Below are 21341 nucleotides of genomic sequence, written 5' to 3'. Positions count from 1 at the left end.
AGGGAAGAGGGACAGTAAGTGAAAGAGGACTGGTCATTCATCAGTTCAGCACAGATTTGAGAGCCTGCTGTGTGCAGGGTATTCAGTGTCAGTGCTTCAGAGAAGTTGAGGAAGGTCATGAATGAAATGACTGCTTGGGTGAAGCAACGAGGAATCCACCTGTGAACTTGGGGTGGTTGTCCAGGAGGCCGGATTGCTGTGCCTCCATGAGCGTATGGAGGGGTGTGGGTGAAGATGGAGAATGGACAATAGTCTTTTGAGGAGTTGACTTTGAGCATAAAGGGAGTGGAATGATGCTGCAGCCAGGAGGGAGCATCAGGGTGAAGAAGAAGTTTCAGGAGCCAGGAGGAAGGGTCTCAGGAAGGAGTTCACATGCTCATATTCTCAGGGTGAAGAGCCAGATGAGAGGAAGTAGTCGATTCAGGAAAAAGAATATCTGATAGAGCTCCAGACAGGTATGAGTTGTGGTTAGCAGAGAACATACCTTAGCTGTGCATCAGAGAGGGACAAGGATGGGTATGGACGCTCACAGTTTACGGGTGGGAAGGCAGGAAACAAAGGGCCCACCATTCCTCTGGGAGGCAGGGGGCAGGATGCAGAGATTGTCAGGTAGCGGACTTAAGGAAATAAGCGAAGTCTTCAAATAGGCAGTATTAGCAGAGAGGGTAAGAGCCACTTTGGAACTGAGACAGCATTCCCATCCTGGCTCCAACTGTATGACCTCAGGCAAGTTATTTATATGTTTTATTCTTCTAGTTTTCAATTTTTTTTTTTTTTGAGAGATAGGGTCTCACTCTGTCATCCAGGATGGAGTACATGGCATGATCATAGCTCACTGCAGCCTTGAACTCCTGAGTTCAGGTGATCCTCCAGTCTTGACCTCCCAAAGCACTGGAACTACAGGTGTGCACCACTTCACCCAGCTAGAGGCAAGTTATTTAACCTCTCTGTTGCCTTCATTTTCCTCTGCAACCAAGCAATGAGGATAATAACAGAAACCTGTTACCTGAAGTTGTCGGAAGAATTAAATGAGTTAATTCCTGTAGTACTTGTCTGAGTGCCTGGCACAAAGGAGTGCTTCATATGCATTGGCTGTGATAATGATTATTGATAAGACTGAGAGCACATGCAGTCCAGGGTCACCTAAACACCTAAATAGTCCAGAATGGAAGTGTGTTGACCGAGGGCTGTGAGGGCACAGCAGAGGAAGCACTGCATTCTTCAAGGAAGTCCTCAGGGAGAGTCATTTGAGATTGGCACAGCCCTGGAGAGGCTAGCTCAGGTAGAACAAACACTGTTGGTGCAGGCAAGAGGCTGTCAGAGCACCTGCCACATTTGCAGAGGAAGGCGCCCTCTGAGACTTGAGAGGGAGCCCGTGGGGCACAGCAGGCCCTGTATGCAGAGGCTCCTTCACCTTGAGGGCGGGAAGAATGGCAGAGGAGCAGCCAGAGCAGAGGGTGAGCACCACACTTTGCAAGGCCTTGAATACCTGGCGTTTCTCCTGTAGCCACGAGAAGGTTGGGAGGGCAGTGAGGGTCCACTCTTGTCTTGGGGTGCTCTTTCTGATGAGAGTAGCTAAAAATAGTTATCATAATGCTGAATACAGGGACTGCGTAAGGTGTGCCAAGAACACTGGAGTGCTGTAAATCTTGGACATTACTAACAACTGCCCTGTGAGAGAGGTACTGTTATTTGTTGTTTTTCAATTGAGGAAACTGAGGCACACAGAGGTTAAGCCACTTGAGGATGCCGTACAACTGGTGTGCAGTAGAGTCAGTAGTGAAGCTGGGCAGTGTTGTGACACCAGAGCCTCTTCCCGTGACCACCAAGCTGTCATCATGTGTCACATAGGGTGTGGCTCTCCAGAGGGGGTAGTGACAAGTGGAGATTGGAGCGATGACCTCTGCTAGGCTTATGGCAGCTTATTGATAAAATATTTTCTGTCTTAGTCAAGGAGAGTTTGGCTGTAAGGACGAGAAACTCCTGCAGATAACTCAAGTGAATGCTGAATGGATTGCGAAGATACAGGGGCCCTCCCAGAACCCAGTTGCTAGCTAGGGAGTATGGCTAGACCTCACACGGCTGGAGAGTTGTCAGGCTGGAGCAGTATCTCTGTATGTCTGGAAACACAGGGCCTTCTCCGTGCATCTTTCTACAGTCTGATTAAATTGCAGGTTTCCTAGTTTCACTCTCCCATGACCTTGGCTAGTCCTGGCCCTACCTGACCTGAAAAGTCCAGGACCAAAACCACTTGACTCACTCAGTCCCTGTGTTGTAGATAAAGTTCTTGCTTTGGATAATCTGCTGGTTTAGCTTAGTTCAAGTGTTCCTCCTTAGTTCCTTCTGCAGCTGGGATAAAGGTGGCACAGGTTATGACCAGGCGGGGAGAAAGCTGCTCTGGGAACTTTGTGATCTTCAGTAGTTAGTGAAGCTTGCACACCTCGCCATCTTGACTTAACTCCTAACCCTGCACTCCCCAGTCCCTGGCTTTGCTCAGGTTCTGACAGTGTTTTTGTTGTAAACATCTCGTGGGGCTGCTTCCTTTCAGCCTGTAGCTCTGCCCTGGTCTTTCAGGTCTTCATCCTTATGACTATTGCAGCAGGCTCTAGAGTCACCCTTCAGATCTGGTCTTCGCTTCCCATTTTATCTTGCCTTCTTTTAAGCAATATTATTTTTACAATTTGTATTGGCCTCCTACTCAAAAGCCTTCAGCAGATATTCCTTAATTTGTCATATTCATGGCTGTCTCCCAAGGCCATCTAGCCTGCCACTAATCATCCTCTTCCCTTGAATTCCCACCATAATAGCACAGGGTAATTTTCTCTTGCCAGACATGCCATGGCCTTTCCCTTCTACACGCCTGCTCCTTCCCTCCTGCTCTGAGATCTCACCCATGACTTAAGAATGCTGACTGTAGACCCTGACACTAGACCACTGTCACCTCCGTCTCCTCTGAACTCCTTTTAGTTTTGATTCTCCAGGGAAATTGTGGTTTGTTGAAAGCAGCTGCCTGCCCAGTATGTCTTAAACCTGCACACAGCCAAGCACATATCAAACACTTGGAAAATTTAATATTCAGTGTCTAGTGGCTGATTTATGATCTCTTTTGGCCTTGGTTTTTTTTTTTTTTTTGCTTTTTAATTTTCTATTACATTTTAAAGAACATTCCATATAAGCTCTCTGACTGTGATGATTGAATACTTGTTAGAGGCAAAGCCAAGTAAAGGTATTAACTCCTAATTCTGTTAAAGACTTTCCTGTTATTACATGTGCTTGAGTTTTGGCTTCTCTTTTGTGTGCCTTGAGAACAGGGACCATCTCATTCATCTTGTATACCTCGAAGTACCTCACATAAAGACATCTGGGTATACATGTTTGAGAAAATGAATACCCTCCTCATTGAAGAATAGATCTTAAGTGGTCATTTCACGACTGCTTCTATCTAGGCATTTATTTACATTTGTGCCTAGTTTGAAACCGCTTTCATTACTTGCAATGAGTTAAGCTTATTCACCCAGACTACAGAAAGGCTTTTAAAAGTTTTTCGGTTGGACAAAATTTGTCTCCTGCTCAGTCCTTTTCTGCCCATAACAGCATTGGCCATCCCCTCCAATCATTATATTTCTTTAACAGTTCTTCCTGCTTCCCTGCTATGGCCTTTCAGACTTCCCCGCAGGCACAGAGACCCCGGACACCTGGCAGGGTAAACTATCAGCTGTTCTTTGTATTTGGGGCATATAGGGGATCTGTGGGGCTTTGGCTTTCTTAATAGAAAATGACATAAACCCAGAAATACTTTGCCGGCTGCTACAGGAACAAAGGCAAACAGATTTGTTTGTTTTTGAGACCAAACATTTTTCTGCCAGTCAAAACTGGTTTTATTTACATATGGTATATAATAAATTGTTGTAATAATTGAATAATTCCTGAGGCATGTACTCTTAGGAAAAAAGAAAAATAGCTTGGAAATAAAATGTGGACAAAAAGCATGAGCTGGTGAATGAAAAATGAGAAATATTGCCGTATAGTAAAGATACAATATTGTGAAGTCTACCCAATATCAAATGTATGGTAAAAACTGGGGAAGAGGCTGGCACAGTGGCTCACACCTGTAATCCCAGCACTTTGGGAAGCAAAGGCAGGCAGATCAGTTGAGGTCAGGAGTTCGAGACCAGCTTGGTCAACATGGCAAAACGCCGTCTGTACTAAAAATACAAGAATTAGCCTGGCGTGATGGTGTGCACCTGTAATATTAGCTACTTGGGAGGCTGAGGCAGGAAAATCACGTGAGCCTGGGAGGCAGAGGTTGCAGTGAACAGTGATCACACCACTGCACTCCAGCCTGCGTGGTAGAGCAAGATTCTGTCTCAAAAACAAAACAAAACAAAAACTAGAGAAGAAGAAATGTAAGCAAGTTATAGAGGCAAGAAGTTCAACTATGTGAGATTATTTGTGATTATCCCAGATGTGACTGGGAAGAGACAGAAAAGTAACAGTGGTAGTTAAATCTCCATGGATTCTTTGCCTCCATGCCAAATTTCATGACTATCTACCTAATTACTCCCCCCGACTCCCATCTTCCCCACCACCCCCTGACACTACCACCAAATACACATAGACACATACTATGTCTTTGTATATGTAAAATGAAAATCGTTGCAGGAGAAGATCATGCAGTAATGGTGTTTTTCATGAAAGACTGTGAGTTACATTGGTCTGAAAGCAACACATCCATCATGGCTGTTTTCACTGGCGACTTTCTTCTGTCTAATGTTTGCAGTGAAGGCTTGGCTTGAAAAGGCTTATGAATTCTTTTAGCACAACCTTTGTTGGGAAAATGAATTACAAGTGGTTCATTTGATGCTGATCCTTTTGTCATAGCCATTTATAGCTATTTTGTTTATTCACTTTGTGAGAGCCATTCTGAGAATTGATGAATGTGTTTTATGAGAGAATATAAGAGCCCTGCAATTTGTTTTGATTGGTCTCCATTCGGATTCATAGCAAGCAGGTGCCATCATTTGGAATTGGTTTTGGCAGTGGCTTGGTTATGTAAATATTAGATACATGAAGTGAAACCTCATTTAAATTATTTTCATCAGTAAGAATAGGAGAGCTTTACATTGAATGTAAGACACCATAGTTCTATTTTTACAGCTTCTAAGCATACAAATGTGTAACGTACCATATGTCTGAACATATGTATGTAGAAGTGGCCTCCATTGTACAAATATTTAACATACAGATTTTCTGCATTTCTTTGAGAGTTTATGCAAATATTCTTTTAAAAAAACTCTAAGCCTATGGTTTCCTAATATAAGATAATTTTTTCTGGTCTGAAAAATACAGTCATTTCTGCTTTGGAAACTACGTTAAGGATTGTTTCAGTTTGGTGTATAGTTTTGTTTATATTTAAGCCTCAGTAAATAACCCAGCACATTTTAAACCTTTGCTTTTTCCTACTTTTGTTGTTGTTGTCACTGTTGTTTTTGTTGCCAAACCCACATTAAAAAAAATACCACGCCTCTTTTTAAGGGCACTAGAAGAAGAACTGTAATACTTCCTATCTTCCCTGCAAAACTGTTTACCAGGCTGACATTTTCCTAGGAGTAGCTCCCTAGGTTTTCATGAATCCATATAAATTTTCACGCATTTGTTTTTATTCTGCACAAGATTTAAGAGGGACTTACAATCATAGGTGGAAGGAGCAATGAGGAAGTCTGTTGGTAACCCTTTAAGTAACATCCTAAACCTCAGGCTACTTGCGGGCAAATTCTTAAAATGCAAGACTCATGATCTCTGAGTACACCCATGAAAATTTAAATATGCTTCATGGTGCTGGGTCTTTTTGTAAGCAAGCCAACACAGTGTCCAGCCTCTTTCCCACTCTCTACCTCTCAACCTTATGTCCCCAGCAAACGGCTCTAAGTCCAATTTCAGTGTTCTTCATAAGTGAAGCTTTCCATGAGCCCCACAGGCTGACTTATGCAGTTCCTCCTCCCAAAAACCCGGAGTAAAGGACATGTCACTATGTAAATTGTAGCCATTGCAATGCCTGTCTCTCCTGCTAATAGGATTTCTTTAAAGACGAGAACCTGTCCTTGTCATTATGGCCCCAGGCCTAGCTTACTACCTGACATGTTATGCTCCATAAATGTTCATTGAATGAATGAAAGAGTGGATCTATTTGGTGTTAGGTAATACAAATGAATTCAAAAAGAGCATAAATAAAACAAAAACGATTAACTTTAACATGCAGGTGTGACCAAGGCCCAAATTCTCTTCCAATTGCTTTGTCTTTTGGGAAATGCACTAGGAAATGTTAACATACACAGCCTGAATGGCATGAAAATATTTGAATATGGCTATCTTATTGGAAGTCCAATTCCAGTGGGGCAAGTTGCACTCATAATGACCAAATAATCAATGAGTCCTCTCCTTATTCCAAAGAGGATTTGAGGTGAGACCCTACCTAAGAAATTTGGCAGAGGCACCAAAGCAGAAGCACTATCTAATGGAGTCAGCACAATTTATAATCGGAGAGAAGTGGACAGCAGCAGAGATGAACGTGAAACCAGGCCTTCAGAGGTCTATCCCAGTGTTCTTCCAATTAATTCTTGTTGCTTCACTTTATCAGTGTTTAATAAAGTGTTTGTTTTTATGGGAAGATGAGGAAGGACTCGTGGCTAGTGTCCCTTACTTCTTGTGTCTACAGATTGGCCTACTTAGTTAAGTGATTAGGTAATTAGCAATTCTCCCGCTTATTTGGCCATGTATGAGACGTAAACTCATCTGTGACAAATTAAAAATACTGAGTTGTATGGCCCTAGTTTGGGAATTAGAGGTTGAAAGGGTTGCTTCTGACTCACATAGGGCCCCCAGGCACAATATATCTAAAACTTTCAGTAACTGTAGAGTCTTGAAAAGCTCCTCTACCACCTTTTCAATTAAGATGTTCCCTCTGAGTTGAGACTCACTGATGTAGAACAAGTTTTATAGGAAATAATTATGTAAATTAATATTGTTGGCTAACCTTTTGATTGCATTTACAAATTGAAAAATGCAGTGCAATATTGATTAGACAGTCTTCTCATTGTTTTTAAGTAGGAGAGAACAAGTAAGAGAGGTGTATGGTGGAAAGAGCATTAGGTTTGAAGTCTTAACAACCCTGAATCAAATCTTAGCCCTACCACTTGACTGGACTCCAGGAAAATCATCCCAAGTCACAACCTCGCTCCTCTCCTTCCTCCTAGACTTAATGCAGGGGCTGCGGTAGACCCTGACTGCTTGGTAGTGATCTATTTAAGCTCTTAACAGATTCCCAGAGCCATAACAATAGAAACGTGTGTACCAGCTCCTAGCCTACCCGCCAATCCACATTTCCATCGAGAATCATGTGTCTCAGGCTTATTCCCCCGCTGCTTTCCCACTTTCATTATAATTTCTGTTTCGTTTTATGGCCCATCATTGGCTTGTTTGTCCTCAGAGTCATTCCTTACTCTTCCTGTGTTCTGTATCACAGGGAAGTCATCCCATATACGATGCATTTCTCAGGCTTCCTATGGGCTCAGATGCTTTTCATGAGGTTGACTCCTGGGAGCCATAGACAGGGATTGGTGGGTAGAAGGTGGGTGGGAGAAACCAGGATGTTCTCCCCCAACCTGTCTGTCTTGGGTGGCATCTCCAATAGTGACTGTCTTCTCCATGCTTCTAAACATACCCCTCCTACTGCAGTTCCAACTTCTGCCAGTCAACCACTATCGTGATGTTCTGATCCCAGCTGACCTCTGCTTTTGAGGTCTGTTAACACCACCTCCTCTTGTGCCTGCAGCCCTAAAAGCAATAGTGGCATCATGTTGATTTTAATCTGTTTCATCACCATCTCTTGCTTAGCTTTTCAGCTCACTCATCACTTTTATAACCAGTTCCATGTATTAAATTTCCCCTCTTTAATATTCAGAGTAGTTTAATATTCAGAATGGTTTCTGTTTTCCCTAATAGACCCTGAAAGCACTCCTGAAGTGATAAATTCTCTTTATTGCCTTTACTAGACAGAGTAGCTTAGATGATCCCAAGCCTGTGAAGCATGCTGAAAATACTGACTCCCTAGGTCTACCACGCAGAGGTAGTGATTCCCTGGCTTCAGTGTGAGGCCCCAGAAGCTGAATTTTCAAAAAACTTCCCTGGTGGTTGTAATGCCCAGCATTGGTTTAGAGAATGGCAAAGCCAGGCTGAGATGGAGCTGCGTGGGGTGGGAGTGGATGGTTGCTAGGTTCATTCACCAACTAAGGGCTTCCCTTTTACAAAGCAGCCTCACAGCAAGAGAGCCCAGCTCAGCAAAATTAAAATGACGGCATCCCATGGACTGTATAGGACAGTTACAAGTGTCAAAATAGCACATGTTAAATTGGGGAGTGCCAAGGGATTATTTGCAAGAATAAATGAGATCATGTATGTGGCAGCATTTCACACATCGTAGTTGCTCGATAAATGATCTTCCTTTCTCTCAAATCGAGTGAAAACATAGAACTATAGAAAGCTATGAAACAGTATGAATTATTCCTTAAGGTCACAGAATCCAGATACTAAATACCAGAAATAATAGATAAGTAACCACATAGTGAAAAAAAAAAAAAAACAAGTAATTGCCTGGCATGTATTATTCCTCACTGAGCCTGGTGCTCAACAGTCCAGTCATATGACACCATAGGTTAGCTCTCTTTCATATCAGAAATAATTTTTGAAAATAAGTTTTAACTGGGACTCTTGTGTCAGATTACCTAGTAACATCTTCTAAGGAGACCTGAACCTTGTGAATATGTCCTTACTTGGCCATTGGAATTTCTGCATTCCAGGCTCTTGCCAGAGACTACAACTTTGAGTACTCCACTGTCCAATTCTTATCAAAAGGCTGGTTAGGAGAAATAATATTCATGGAGGACTGCCTGAAAGATATGCAGCCTGTTCATTCCTCATTAAGATAACCTAAATTCTATTTGTGGTTTAAGTCAGGTCATCACATAGCTGCCTATTTGGATCTCCATGTATTTACTTCTTGTCAGTTTCTCTTTACTGGGGAAGATGAATGAAAAAAAGGCACATCTATCATTATGGAATTTTGAACAGTGTTAAATGAAAACCCTCAGAGGTTTCCAGACAGAGAAAACCAGCATGCTTCCAGCGGAGGGAGCATCAGACTAACATGAAACTACTCATCTACAAAGTGGGAAGTAAGCAGTCAGCAATACAGTGTTTATAGAGAGATGGGACAAAAGACCTGTGAGCCAAGAATCTCGCATGGCCAAGAGCTCTATTCCTACATAAGAGCAAAAGGAAGACATTTCTGGACATGGAGTTATTCAGAGTGGGCCATCTACATGCCACTTCTGAGAAACGAATCAGGACATAGGTGTCAAGGTAGGAGGAGATGAAGAGCCAAGGAAAGAGTGATGAGCAACAAACATTGCAAAACTTACGGTCAAGTCTAAATAAATGATCATAGGGTCACTATGAAGTCTAAATTGTACATTAAGATGTCTTAAAATGGAAGAGACATGTTGACTATGAGGAGATATTTAGTAGTTTGGAGTGGAGCAGGCAATGAAAGAGTAAAAATATTCCAAGTGTCTCTACCTATGGACAAGAAAGAGAAAAGAGGTGTCATGGATTGGGTTCTCTGGAAGCAAGTACTGGGACACAGTTTTGGTTTCAAGATACTTACTAGGAATTAACACCTGTGTATTGTGTTCTCCAGAAAGATATGTTGAAGTCTTGATTTTCAGTACCTGTGTATGTGACCTTATTTGGAAATAGGGTCTTTGCAAATATAATCAAGTTAAGATGAGTTCATGAGGGTGAGCTCTAACCCAGTAAAACTGGTGTTCTTATAAGAAGAGGAAAATGCCACATGAAGAGGGAGACACATGGAGAGAAGTGCTATATGGTGACAGAGGCCTGGGCTAGAGTAACACAGTGGCAAGCCAAGAGGCACCAAGAAAGATGGCTACCACCAGAAGCCAAAAAGTAGCAAGGAAGAATTCTATGGAGTCTCAGAGGGAGCATGGCCCTGCCAATACCTTTATTTTGGACTTCTAGCCTCCAGAACTGTGGGAAAATAAATCTCTGTCATTTGAAGCCACCCAGACTCTCGTACTTTGTAGGGGCAGCCCTAGGAAACTGATAAAACCTGTAAAAAGATGAGGGAAGGAGCACAAAATCAAAGTCCCATGCAGGACACACACAGCCTGGGCCACCTTGGTGGGGAGCTGGAGGAAGAGTGACACCGTGCCACTCCGTCACAAGAGGTGGCTGCCCCAGGAAGGCCATGACCTAGGCTAAAGTGGCTCCCTGCAGAGGCATGCAGTAAGGCAGTCTTCCCCCCTTAGAGGGAGATCTGGGTAGCTCATCTCCATGTCTACACAGCAGACCAAGGGAAAAATGTCTGAGCAGTGAAGATAGTGTATAGTCATTTTGCTTTTTTAATGGAAAAACAGATTTTTAAATGATTTAAAATAAAAAAGATAATACGAGCAAACCAGCAAATAAATAATGAGTAAAAGTAAGTATAGTAATAACCAATGTAATTAATAGTAAACAAAATGTTATTATAGGCATTGCCTTTTATTTCCTGACCAATGTAGTTCTGGAATGTATAAGGCAAAAAAAAATGAAGTAGACATACAGGAGAACATGGCAAAACTATAATTATATTAGGGAATTTTGATATAATTATTTCATAATTTGGCCAGGCACAGTGGCCATGCCTGTAATCCCAGCACTTTGAGAGACTGAGGCAGGTGGATCACTTGAGCTCAGGAGTTTGAGACTTAAGCCTGGGCAACATTGTGTGAGACCCCATCTCTACAAAAATATTTAAAAACTAGCCAGGTGTGGTGGCGTGCAACTGTAATCCCAGCTACTCAGGAGGCTTAGTTGGGAGGATCGCTTGAGCCTGGGCGGTGGAGGTTGCAGTGAGCCGAGATCATGCCACTTCACTCCAGCCTCAGCAACAGAGCCAGACCCTGTCTCAAAAAAATTAATAATAATAATTCTTTCATAATTTGACAAAGTAAATAATGATACAGGTTAGTATTTGTATATAGTGTTCATGCCTTATAAACACAGAATCTACAGTTTTCTCTTGTGTCTATAGAACGCTTACAAAAATCTATTTCTATGGCCACAGGGAAAAACTAAATGAATTTGGGGGGAAAAGCTATTTTACTCATCCCCTTTTTTATCCCACTGCAATAAAACAAAAAACTGACAGTGTAATAATAATAATAAATAAAATGTGAATGCTTGAAATTAAGAAGCCTTCTTATAGTGATTCCTGGATCAAATCGAAAATCAAATACAAAATGACAAATTCTCTGTAAGTTAATTAAAGAGAATATTTCACATCAAAACTTACAAAGAAATTGTTAATGCATTTAGGAATACTTTATAGCCTAAATACTTTTGGTACTATTAAAAAAAAAAAAGAATGAAAAATAAACTAAATATTATTGCATCTAAGAAATTTTTTTAAAAATCAAAACAAAAAAGGTATTATTATTGGCAAAAGCTAAAATTAATGTAATTGAACACAAAGCAATTAAAACGGGATAATCTGACACATATACACATGCAACATTAGGAATGAGGAAAAAAATTGCCCAGATCCCAGAAGGATTAAAATAATTCAATAAGACAATGATATGTTCAGGTTTATGGCAATAAATTTTGAAATCTAGAGGAAATTGATGTTTTTCTAATAAAGTATAAATTACCCAAATTTGTTTGAAAGAAAGGTTATAAATTCCGCGAGGAATAATAAACAGAAAAAAACCTGAGTGCCTATAAAGAAAGCCTTCCAATTTTATGAAAAGTATAAATTCCTTCATACCGAAACTGATAAAGATGGCCACAACAATTGTTCAATATCACTTATGAAAATATGCTTTTAAAAACATTAAGAAATCAAATCAACATTAAGATTTATTCTAGAAATATAAGGAGTTTTAATTTTATATTTTTACATTTCTAAAAAGATAAGCATTTATATTTCATTCTATTTAAAAGAGTGACAAATGAAAATATCCAGGAGTGAATTTAGTAAGACATAAGACAAATTAAAAAAAAAAAAAGATTGTAGTAAAAGATATAAACATTTGAAGAAGTGGAGAGCTATACTATCTTTTCAAATGAGAAAACTTATGATCCTAAAGATAAAAATTATTCTAAAATAACTATATATAATCCCAGTCAGAATCCCAACTTGAAAGATAAAAGTGTTGTCAGATCAGTCAACATGATTTTTTTTTTTTTTTGATACAGAGTTTTGCTCTTGTCACCCAGGCTGGAGTGCAATGGCCCCATCTCAGCTCACTACAATCTCTGCCTCCCAGGTTCAAGCGATTCTCCTGCCTCAGCCTCCTGAGTAGCTGGGGTTACAGGCACCTGCCACCCCACCCAGCTAGTTTTTGTATTTTTAGTAGAGATGGGGTTTCACTATATTGGCCAGGCTGGTTTTGCAGGTGATCCACCCGCTTTGGGCTCCCAAAGTGCTGGGATTACAGGCGTGAGCCACTGCACCCAGCCCAATCAACATGTTTTTAAAGGCCATATAAAAATATGAATGCAAGAAAATGTCCAAATTTGAAGGAAAAACAACATTGGGAAGTTGTGCTAGCAGGCATCAAAGCATATGATCATGTTACTGCATTTTAAAAGCAATATGACATTGACTTAGGAATCCACAAGTCAGTGTTTGGAACAGAGTAGATGCCTTAACTAAATCAATGTATGTAGGAAAACTTAATGTATGCTAAAGGTGGCTTGTCTTTCCAGTAAGGAAAATATCATAAAGTAAATGATTTGGGGGCAATTAGCTGTCCATCTGAGGCAATATTCCATTTGGATTAGATTCCATTTGAAGTAAGATCTAATATTAAATATGGACCCATAAAGGTATTAAGAGAAAATATGGGAGAATACATGTATTACATCAGGTTGGGGGAGCTCTCTTTCATAATCCATCATCCAAAAAGGAATAATTCCAAGATAGTAAATTTATAATCCATAAAGGAAAAATTGGCAGATTTGACTGTGTAAAATTTAAAATGTCTGTAATGACAAGACACAATAAAGCCAAAAGAAGAATAATGCTTGCAATCTCTAGGACAGAGCTAATGTTTAAAATATGAAGAGGTCTCACAAACTGATTATAAAAGAAAGATAAAACAGCCCAGTATAAAAATAGTCAAAGGGCGTGAACTGGAATTGTAAATCATCAATAAACCTGTGAAAAGAATCAACCCTGTTAGTAGTGAGAAAATGCGAATTAAAACCACTGAGATGCCCATCAGGTGAGCAAACACTTTTAAAGATGGTGAACACCAGTGCTGATCAGTGTGTCAATAAGCAGCCACTCACCATGCACAGTTGGGCTGATTGCTTCAGCCTTTGCACGGAAAGAAATGTAGCAATAGTCATTCAAGTAGTTAACATGCTTATCATGTTTCGCCCCACAATTATTCCACTTCTAGGATTCTTTCCCACAAAAATAAAAGTACTAGAACATTAAAGATGTTTGAATAAGGCTGTTTATTCCTGCTCTGGTTAAGGTAGCCAAATTTGGAAACAGTCTGAATGTTCTTCCACGGAGGAGTGATTGGTTAAACAATGGTATGTCCATCTTGTGAATATATGCAGTCATTTTTAAGTGAGGTAGATATATAGATTTGAAAAATATATTGATAAGAGCAAGTGGCAGAAATAAATGTGTGTGTGAAAAAGCATAGGGAAGATTTTGAAAGGCTATACAACAAACAGACTGTTCATATTGGCTATCGTGGGGTAGGGGACATAAGAGTAAGACCTAATTTTTTTTTTTTTTTTTTTTTTAAGAGACAGAGGCTCACTATGTTGCCCAGGCTGGTCTCAAATTCCTGGCCTTAAGCAACCCTCCCACCTTGGCCTCCCAAAGTGATGCGATTACAGGCGTGAGCCACCATGCCCAGTCTGATTCATTTTTATTTTATACCTCTTTATGTTTTTTAATTGATTACAATAAGCAAGTATCTCTTCTGTATCAAACATAATTATAGCACAACAGCTTTTTTGAACTTTTCTTTGAAGTTGTGTCGTCTAATCAACCCTTATGGAAATCACAGGTAATTTGTCATAGGGATAATATTGAGGAATTGTCCACATGTCACATGTTGTCTTCTCTATGAAGATCCATGGGAGAAATTTCCACTCCAGCTTGAATCTCTGGATACCTGTGGTTCATTTGAGCAACTGCTCTGCTTTTATCTTTTCCTCATTATGCATCTGGTAACTGATCATATTTTCCTTTCCTCTGGAAACCAGGAATCTCAGAGTCAAGTTGTAGACTGTAAAGCTTATTCAACAACCATACCAGGCCCTGTGGCTTATGTTCTATGCACAGCCTTTGCTGATAGAATCATCTTGCTCTCCACGTTTACTTTCCCTCACCCACATTCCTTCCTTTGTTTTAATTTTAACTGCTTATATTGCATGTATCCTGACAGCTACCTCTCATCTTTTTTGGGAGATGTAGTAGGGATATGAATAAATAATGACCAGAAATTTCTATTTTAACAGAAACCTGGGAAAGAAAACGGTCTCAACAATGAGTAGGCCACCCATCACTACCAACTGCAGATGACTTGCCATTTCATTTACAAAGGTAAGGAATATAGTCTATATTTTTAATTAATTCTGATCAAATCAGTATAGAGCCGTTAGCTTTTTATCGTAAATATTTTTACAAATATTCTAAAACATATATCTAGCTCATAACCTTTAACTTTGACATCAAATTTGAAACAAACATCAAGCAAACAGAAACAAGAAATTTTATGAATTTTGGCATGCCAGAAGGGTTAAAAAAAACCAAGATGTGGTCTCTGTTGTTAATTACTATGTGTGGTTAAATTTTTAAATAGTATTTTCCTTATTTTTAACTGTAGCAGTGTTCACTGTAGAATACTTGGAGAATCTAACAAAATATAAAAATGAAAACCTAAAACCTTTATAATCCCATCATCTGTAGATAATTACCAGAACTTCTGAGAATATCTTTCCTCCTTCCTTTTATGTGTACATGAAAAATACATATGATTATAACTTCAAAAAAAATTTTTAGAGACGATGGCTTGCTGTGTCTCCCAGGTGAAATTCATATAATATAAAATTAGCCATTTAAAAACGAACAATTCAGTGTGTTCATTTTTAGTACAGTTTAGTACATTTACAGTGTTACGTAACCACTACCTCTATGCAGTTCCAAAACATCTGCATCACCCCCAAAGGAAATTCAGTGCAGTCAGCCCTTGGTATCTGCCGGGGATTGATTCCAGGACCTGTGGATACCAAAATATACTCAAGTCTCTTATCTAAAATGACACAGTGTTTGCTTTTGTTTTTCTTTTTGAGACAGGCTCTTCCTCTGTTGCCCAGGCTGGAGTGCAGTGGTGTGATCATGGCTCACTACAGCCTCAAACTCCTGGGCTCAAGCAATCCTCCCACCTCAGCCTCCTGTGTAGCCGGGACAATAGGTGCAAGACATTGCGCCTGGCTAATTTTTTATTTTTTATAGAGATGAGGTCTCACTGTTTTTCCCAGGCTGGTCTCATACTACTGGCCTCAAGTGATCATCCCATCCCAGCATCCCAAAGTGCTGTGATTACAGGTGTGAGCCACCATGCCCAACCTGATTATATAATGTTTTTTAAAATGATGTTTTTAATTCATACTTACCTTGGCTTCATTAGTTACAGATGATGTGGTGCAGAAGCATAACAAGTCTAAGAAGAAACAGTAGTCATCATTGCGACCATTGTAATAGCCCTTTGCAGTTTACCAGTACATCCCCAAGCATCTTCTTTGTCCCTGCTACATGGCGTCTCCAACTCCAATGTCCCTGGTTAATAGGTTCATGTGAACTTTGTTAAACATCACTCTATAGGAAAAACAAATAAATAACCCTTGAATCCAGATGATAGTTCATGGCCTTCGTTTATCATTATTATATGTTGTGCTGCTTAAAAGGAAGTGTGTTTTTAAAAAAATAGAAGTTTACATGTTTTTCTCCTCTTCCCTACTGTCAAGTCAGGGGTGATTCACAAAGTAATAAAAAATACTTTAAGACCATCTCATCCTCCGTCCTTCATTCATGCTAGTTAGTTAACCTCTCATTAAGGTTGTTTTTTTAAGCACCCTTCAGAGTTGCTCTTGTAGTTTTTTGGTTTTAAAAGCTGCAAAGTCTTAAAGGTGAAATTACTAGAATGGCATTCTTTAGGGAGGTCTTGGCTCTGTTAAACAGTTGAAGGCCTGTATTTTACCCTGAGCATGATATATAAACCATTTTAATTCTTCTGGCATTTTTATTCAAAACTTACCAAAATATTATTATAAAGAGACTAGAAAAATGAATTATTCTTTAAGTCAATTTAAGCAGATACAGATGGAAAACAATAGTTTGTGAAACATCTGTCCTTGAAGACTCTATTCTAACACAGACAGTTTAAATAGACACAAATAGAACTGCAAAATTCTGTAAAAGGGTGGTTTGATTGGTGGGCAGTACTAGATCTAGTGAGGTTGGCTCACCGTGATTCTTGCATTTATTTTCCTGGATGGTTTTTAGTCATATCAAGCTCATGGCAGTGTGGGTAAACTCAGTCACTTAGTTCCAAGGCAGAGAAATAGTTGATGAATTCCTAGGTTTAGCATATGCTGTGTTTATTAAAAGCCCAGAATTTAAAGCATGCTTCAAAGGCATAAAAGAAAGTCAGAAACTTTACCCTTCCTTGGTATTAAATGTTCTGCATGCAATTTAAGGTAAGACCCTTAAATATTGTGGTTCCCTAATTATGAAGTTACCCTTATTTACCACAGAAGTAACATAACTGGCTTTAAAAATTCAGATGAATTATAGGTTACATGTGAAAATCTTATCATTAGGAAAAGAGAGAAACACATTTGAAGATCAGATCTCTCAATGAAAAAATATATTTTATCTTAAGGCATTAAAAGAATTCACAAAGATATGTAATAGTTTTGAGTGTGTAAAAATGTAAAACTTTTCTATATCATAATTATGAAACAAGTTAAAAGGCACACGGTAGACTGGGCACAGTGACTCATGCCTGTAGTCCCAGCACTTCGGAAGGCTGAGGCAGGAGGATTGCTTGAGCTCAGGAGTTCGAGACCAGCCTGGGCAACATAGCAAAACCCTGTCTCTACCAAAATAATTGCAAAAAATTAGCCAGACATGGTGATGAGCGCCTGTAGTCCCAGCTACTTGGGAGGCTGAGGCGGGAGGATTGTCTGAGCCTGGGAGGTCGAGGCTGCAGTGAGTTGTGATGACACCAGTATACTCCAGCCTGAGTGACAAAGTGAGACCCTGTCTCAGAAACAAACAAAAAGGCACATAATAACAGAAGACTATTAGTAATATACTTGGCAAGCAATTAATGACCTTAAAGCATAAAAATAAGCAAACCACTAGTATGAATAACCATAATAGGTAAAAATCAATAATGGAAACATTAATAGATATGGAAACATTAATAGAATGGAAACCTCCATAGATAAATGGACGAAACAATGGAAAACTCGAAGAAATATGAAGAACTAAAAATGACGTGAAAACGATGTTAACCTTCACCAGTAATTTTCACAGATGCAAATTAAAACCAGGAGATGATTTCTTTTACCTGTCAGATTAGCAAAGCTGTTTAAGATGATAACAGTCATTACTAAATGTGTAATGAAACGAGCCCTCGGCCGGGCGCGGTGGCTCAAGCCTGTAATCCCAGCACTTTGGGAGGCCGAGACGGGTGGATCACGAGGCCAGGAGATCGAGAGACGATCCCGGCTAACACGGTGAAACCCCGTCTCTACTAAAAAATACAAAAAAACTAGCCGGGCGAGGAGGCAGGCGCCTGTAGTCCCAGCTACTCGGGAGGCTGAGGCAGGAGAACGGCATAAACCCGGGAGGCGGAGCTTGCAGTGAGCTGAGGTCCGGCCACTGCACTCCAGCCTGGGTGACAGAGCAAGACTCCGTCTCAAAAAAAAAAAAAAAAAAAAAAAGAAACGAGCCCTCACTCACTGCTGATAGCAGTGTGAATGAGTATATTCTTCTGGAAATAAATTTACCAATAATTTTTAAATAATAATAATTAATAATTTAAATTTTTAATACCCTAGGATGCCCTAGCAATTCCAAGAATCTAGTCCAAGAAAACATTGATGTTAGATAAAGATATAAGCATAAAATAATTATTGTACTATTTGCGGGAGCAAAACTCTTTGAGCTGCCTCAACTATCCTTCAAGATTAGCATTGACTAAAGTATTAACACACAGTGGTGTTCAGAGTGGTATATCTTACAACTAGAAAAAAATTATTCTTACAAAGATATTTTTGTAATCAAATGGGAAAATATTGATTACATAAATGTTCAGTGAAAAATACTGGGTAAGATAGTATTGTAAGTTTTTTCATATGAAAATACACAAAATAAAAATATGATAAAATATCAATAGTGGAGTTGCCCAAGGGTAGTGAATTGAGTAATTTTTTTGTACTGACTCGTATTTTTTTGTACTTCCCACATATTTTTACAGTGAGCATTTATAACCAGAAGAGAAGTTTTTTAAAAAGCTGTGTAGCCTGGGCACCGTGGCTCATGCCTATAATCTCAGTTACTCGAGAGGCTGAGGTGGGAGGACTGCTTGAACTTAAGAGTTTGAGGCTGCAGTGAGCCATGATCACACCACTGCATTCCAATTCCAGCCTGGGTGATAGAATGAAACCCTGTCTCAAAAAAAAAAAAAAAAGCTTTGTAGACAGAAACTTATACACATGTACATGCTTTCTTAGAGCATATGGGATAAAATACATTACGAAAAAGTTTTGGATTTATTTTTGAAAGATTAAGGAATGCAGATTTCTTTTTTAGTATTTTGAAATTTTTCTTTCTTCCTTTGTTAGGAGCAACAGCAATAGCCATAACAAAAACATGCTTAACTAAAATAGATCCTTTGGTTAGCAATATTATTAATATATTGTATTTCAGAGTAGCATTCAAGTTCAAATGGCAATGTGTTTCTCTTGTAGATGTCGTCTGCTGCTGAAAATGGAGAGGCAGCACCTGGAAAACAAAATGAAGAAAAAACCTATAAAAAGGTGAGCGTGCATTTTATTTTCTAAAGAGGAACACCGTGTTGCTGTTTGGTACATGAATACTATCAAAGGCCTTTCTTTCTCCAAAGCAGTTGTAAGTTACTATCTTAGTTTCCAGTTGCTGCTGTAACTAATCACTGCAAATTTAGTGGCTAAGACAACATACATACATTATCTTCTAGTTCAGTAAGTCAGAAGCCTAACATGGGTCTCCCTGGGCTGAAATCCACGTGTCTGCAGAACTGTATTCATTCCTGGACACTCCAGGGGAGAGTCCGGTCCTTGTCTTTCCCGGCTTCTAGAGGCTCCCCGCGTGCCCTGTGTCGTGGCTCCCTGCCATCTTCAAAGCCAGCAATGGCTGGTGGAGTCGTTCCCAGGCTGTATCACCCTGACACTTTAAAGGGCCTGTGTGATTGCATTGAGCCCTCCTAGGCTCACAGAAACACGGAAAAATATTAATAAAAAGTAATATTCTTTATCTAAAAGATCAGCTGATTAGCAACATTAATTTCCTCTGCAACTTGAATTCATTTTTGCCTTATAAGGTGACATATTCACAGGTCCCAAGGATTAGGGCATGGGGATCTTTGAGGGTCAATTCACCATAATACAGAATATTGAGTGAAGATAGTTGTTTGAAGACCCTTCTTATTCCTAAGAAGAAGGCTCCTGAGGGCATGCAGTGTTCTGTGTATAATATATAAATCCTTTAATGGACTCGCTACTTTCCACCAACATTTAAAACATTTCCTGCCTTTGTATTTTAAAACTTTTAAAATATGAGATGCTCCTCTTCCCCGCCTTTTCTAAGTCGCTCAGATTTTATGTCTTCAGTCCATTTCACAAAAACTCGTTTTCCAGACTTCCTAGTGTATCTTAACTTACCAGTCTTTGACTTGACTCCCAGCTATTAAGCTGATGTTCAAACACATTACTGGGTGAAATATGTTCCCAAGCACCTCTACTCCTGATTATAAATTGACTATACATTTTAGCTTTTCAAAGTTCTTGCTATTTCACCCTCTTAAGAGTAGGAGGTTTGTGTATTGAGGGTTTATTATTTCTTAATTTTTCCCTTTATACTTTGATGGATAGCCTGCAAGACGTTTAGTCATAAAGTATATGAGCTATGTGCTCCGACCACATATTCAGGTCATGGAACTAGCATGATGTATTTTCTGTTCCATTTTCATGTGGGGAAATATGCACTTTTTCCTGATCTTTTTTATCTGACTTTTCCACTCAGCCAAACCTTGAAATATAAACCAAGAGGTTATCATTCAAAGTGATGGTGTGGCTGGAAAAGAGTTGGTTGGGTAAAGATTCAAGAGCTCAGAAGTGTCACAGTATATTTTATAAAATTTGTACATCTGGCCAAAGGCAACAATACACTATTATTTATTTTTAGACACAGGTGAAAAACCAAATCCTGTCTCGTTTACCCAAGATTCCATGTACATTCATTCAAGCATGGACCAACACGGAGATGATTGCATTGCTAGCCTGTTATTACTTCAGATCAGTTTCAGGTAGTATTCTCAGTCAGCATCAAGATGCACTGAAATTCTTGACTGAATTCTGACTTACAGGAGAGGCTTTGTGGCTGAAAAAGTTGTAGAAAAAATGTGACCATGACATCTCAGAGTTTGCTAATTGTACCCTGCCCAAGAATTTCTTTAGTCAAGCAGGTTTTCAATAATTAGTATAGGTAATTCTATGATTAATGTCTCTAGTAGGATATTTAACTCAGCAATGTTTTTTAGGTTGTAAAAACTGAAAATCAAATTCTATGGTAGGAGAAATAAGGAAAGACACAGAAAACCTAAAGGGACCAGAAATTTTTTTTAAATGAACAGTTTTTTATGTGTAATAATATCAGGATCTTATTAATGATTTCTGGTTTTAAAAGGTATAAGCAATGGAAGGGGATGCACATAGCCTCCTTAAAAAGCACCAAGAAGACCAGCACAGCACTTCGAACTTCACCCCTTAATAAATATGGTATTGATATGCATAGCAAGAAGAAGGAATCACTTAGAGAAAGTGTTGTGCTACTGAGAGGTAAAAGCTCAGCTGAATTATTCAGTTTAATTCTCTGATCTTCAAACTGAAGAAGATGTTAATGCTGGACTTAGAAGTTA

General features: G+C 39.4%; 1 protein-coding gene and 1 long non-coding RNA gene across 6 annotated transcripts in view; one reads left to right on the top strand and one right to left on the bottom strand.

Annotated features, from left to right (window-relative positions):
* LOC105491781 (phosphatidylinositol-4-phosphate 5-kinase type 1 beta) overlaps positions 1-21341 on the top strand; it is a 307266-nt gene that overhangs the window by 98949 nt on the left and 186976 nt on the right. For all 3 annotated transcript variants that reach the window (XM_071077710.1, XM_071077709.1, XM_071077708.1), the window contains exons 2-3: positions 14611-14695; positions 19135-19203. In XM_071077710.1, the coding sequence (XP_070933811.1) occupies positions 19135-19203 (69 nt within the window). In that variant the 5' untranslated portion in view covers positions 14611-14695. The remainder of the gene's footprint in view (positions 1-14610; positions 14696-19134; positions 19204-21341) is intronic.
* Positions 1-21341, bottom strand: part of LOC139358117 (uncharacterized) — a 43405-nt gene that overhangs the window by 12148 nt on the left and 9916 nt on the right. For 2 of the 3 annotated variants that reach the window (XR_011612482.1, XR_011612480.1), the window contains 3 exons: positions 19046-19168; positions 15769-15970; positions 15283-15371 (listed from right to left, as the gene is read on the bottom strand). This is a non-coding gene — a long non-coding RNA (uncharacterized lncRNA). Of the gene's footprint in view, positions 1-14263; positions 14345-15282; positions 15372-15768; positions 15971-19045; positions 19169-21341 lie in introns of those variants that run through there. The other variant, XR_011612481.1, reaches the window with a different exon arrangement.

Source organism: Macaca nemestrina, chromosome 14 (genome assembly GCF_043159975.1).
Source record: "Macaca nemestrina isolate mMacNem1 chromosome 14, mMacNem.hap1, whole genome shotgun sequence".
Taxonomy (NCBI): Eukaryota; Metazoa; Chordata; class Mammalia; order Primates; family Cercopithecidae; genus Macaca; species Macaca nemestrina.
Note: the sequence above shows the minus strand (reverse complement) of the source record. Positions and strands in the feature narration are given on the sequence as shown.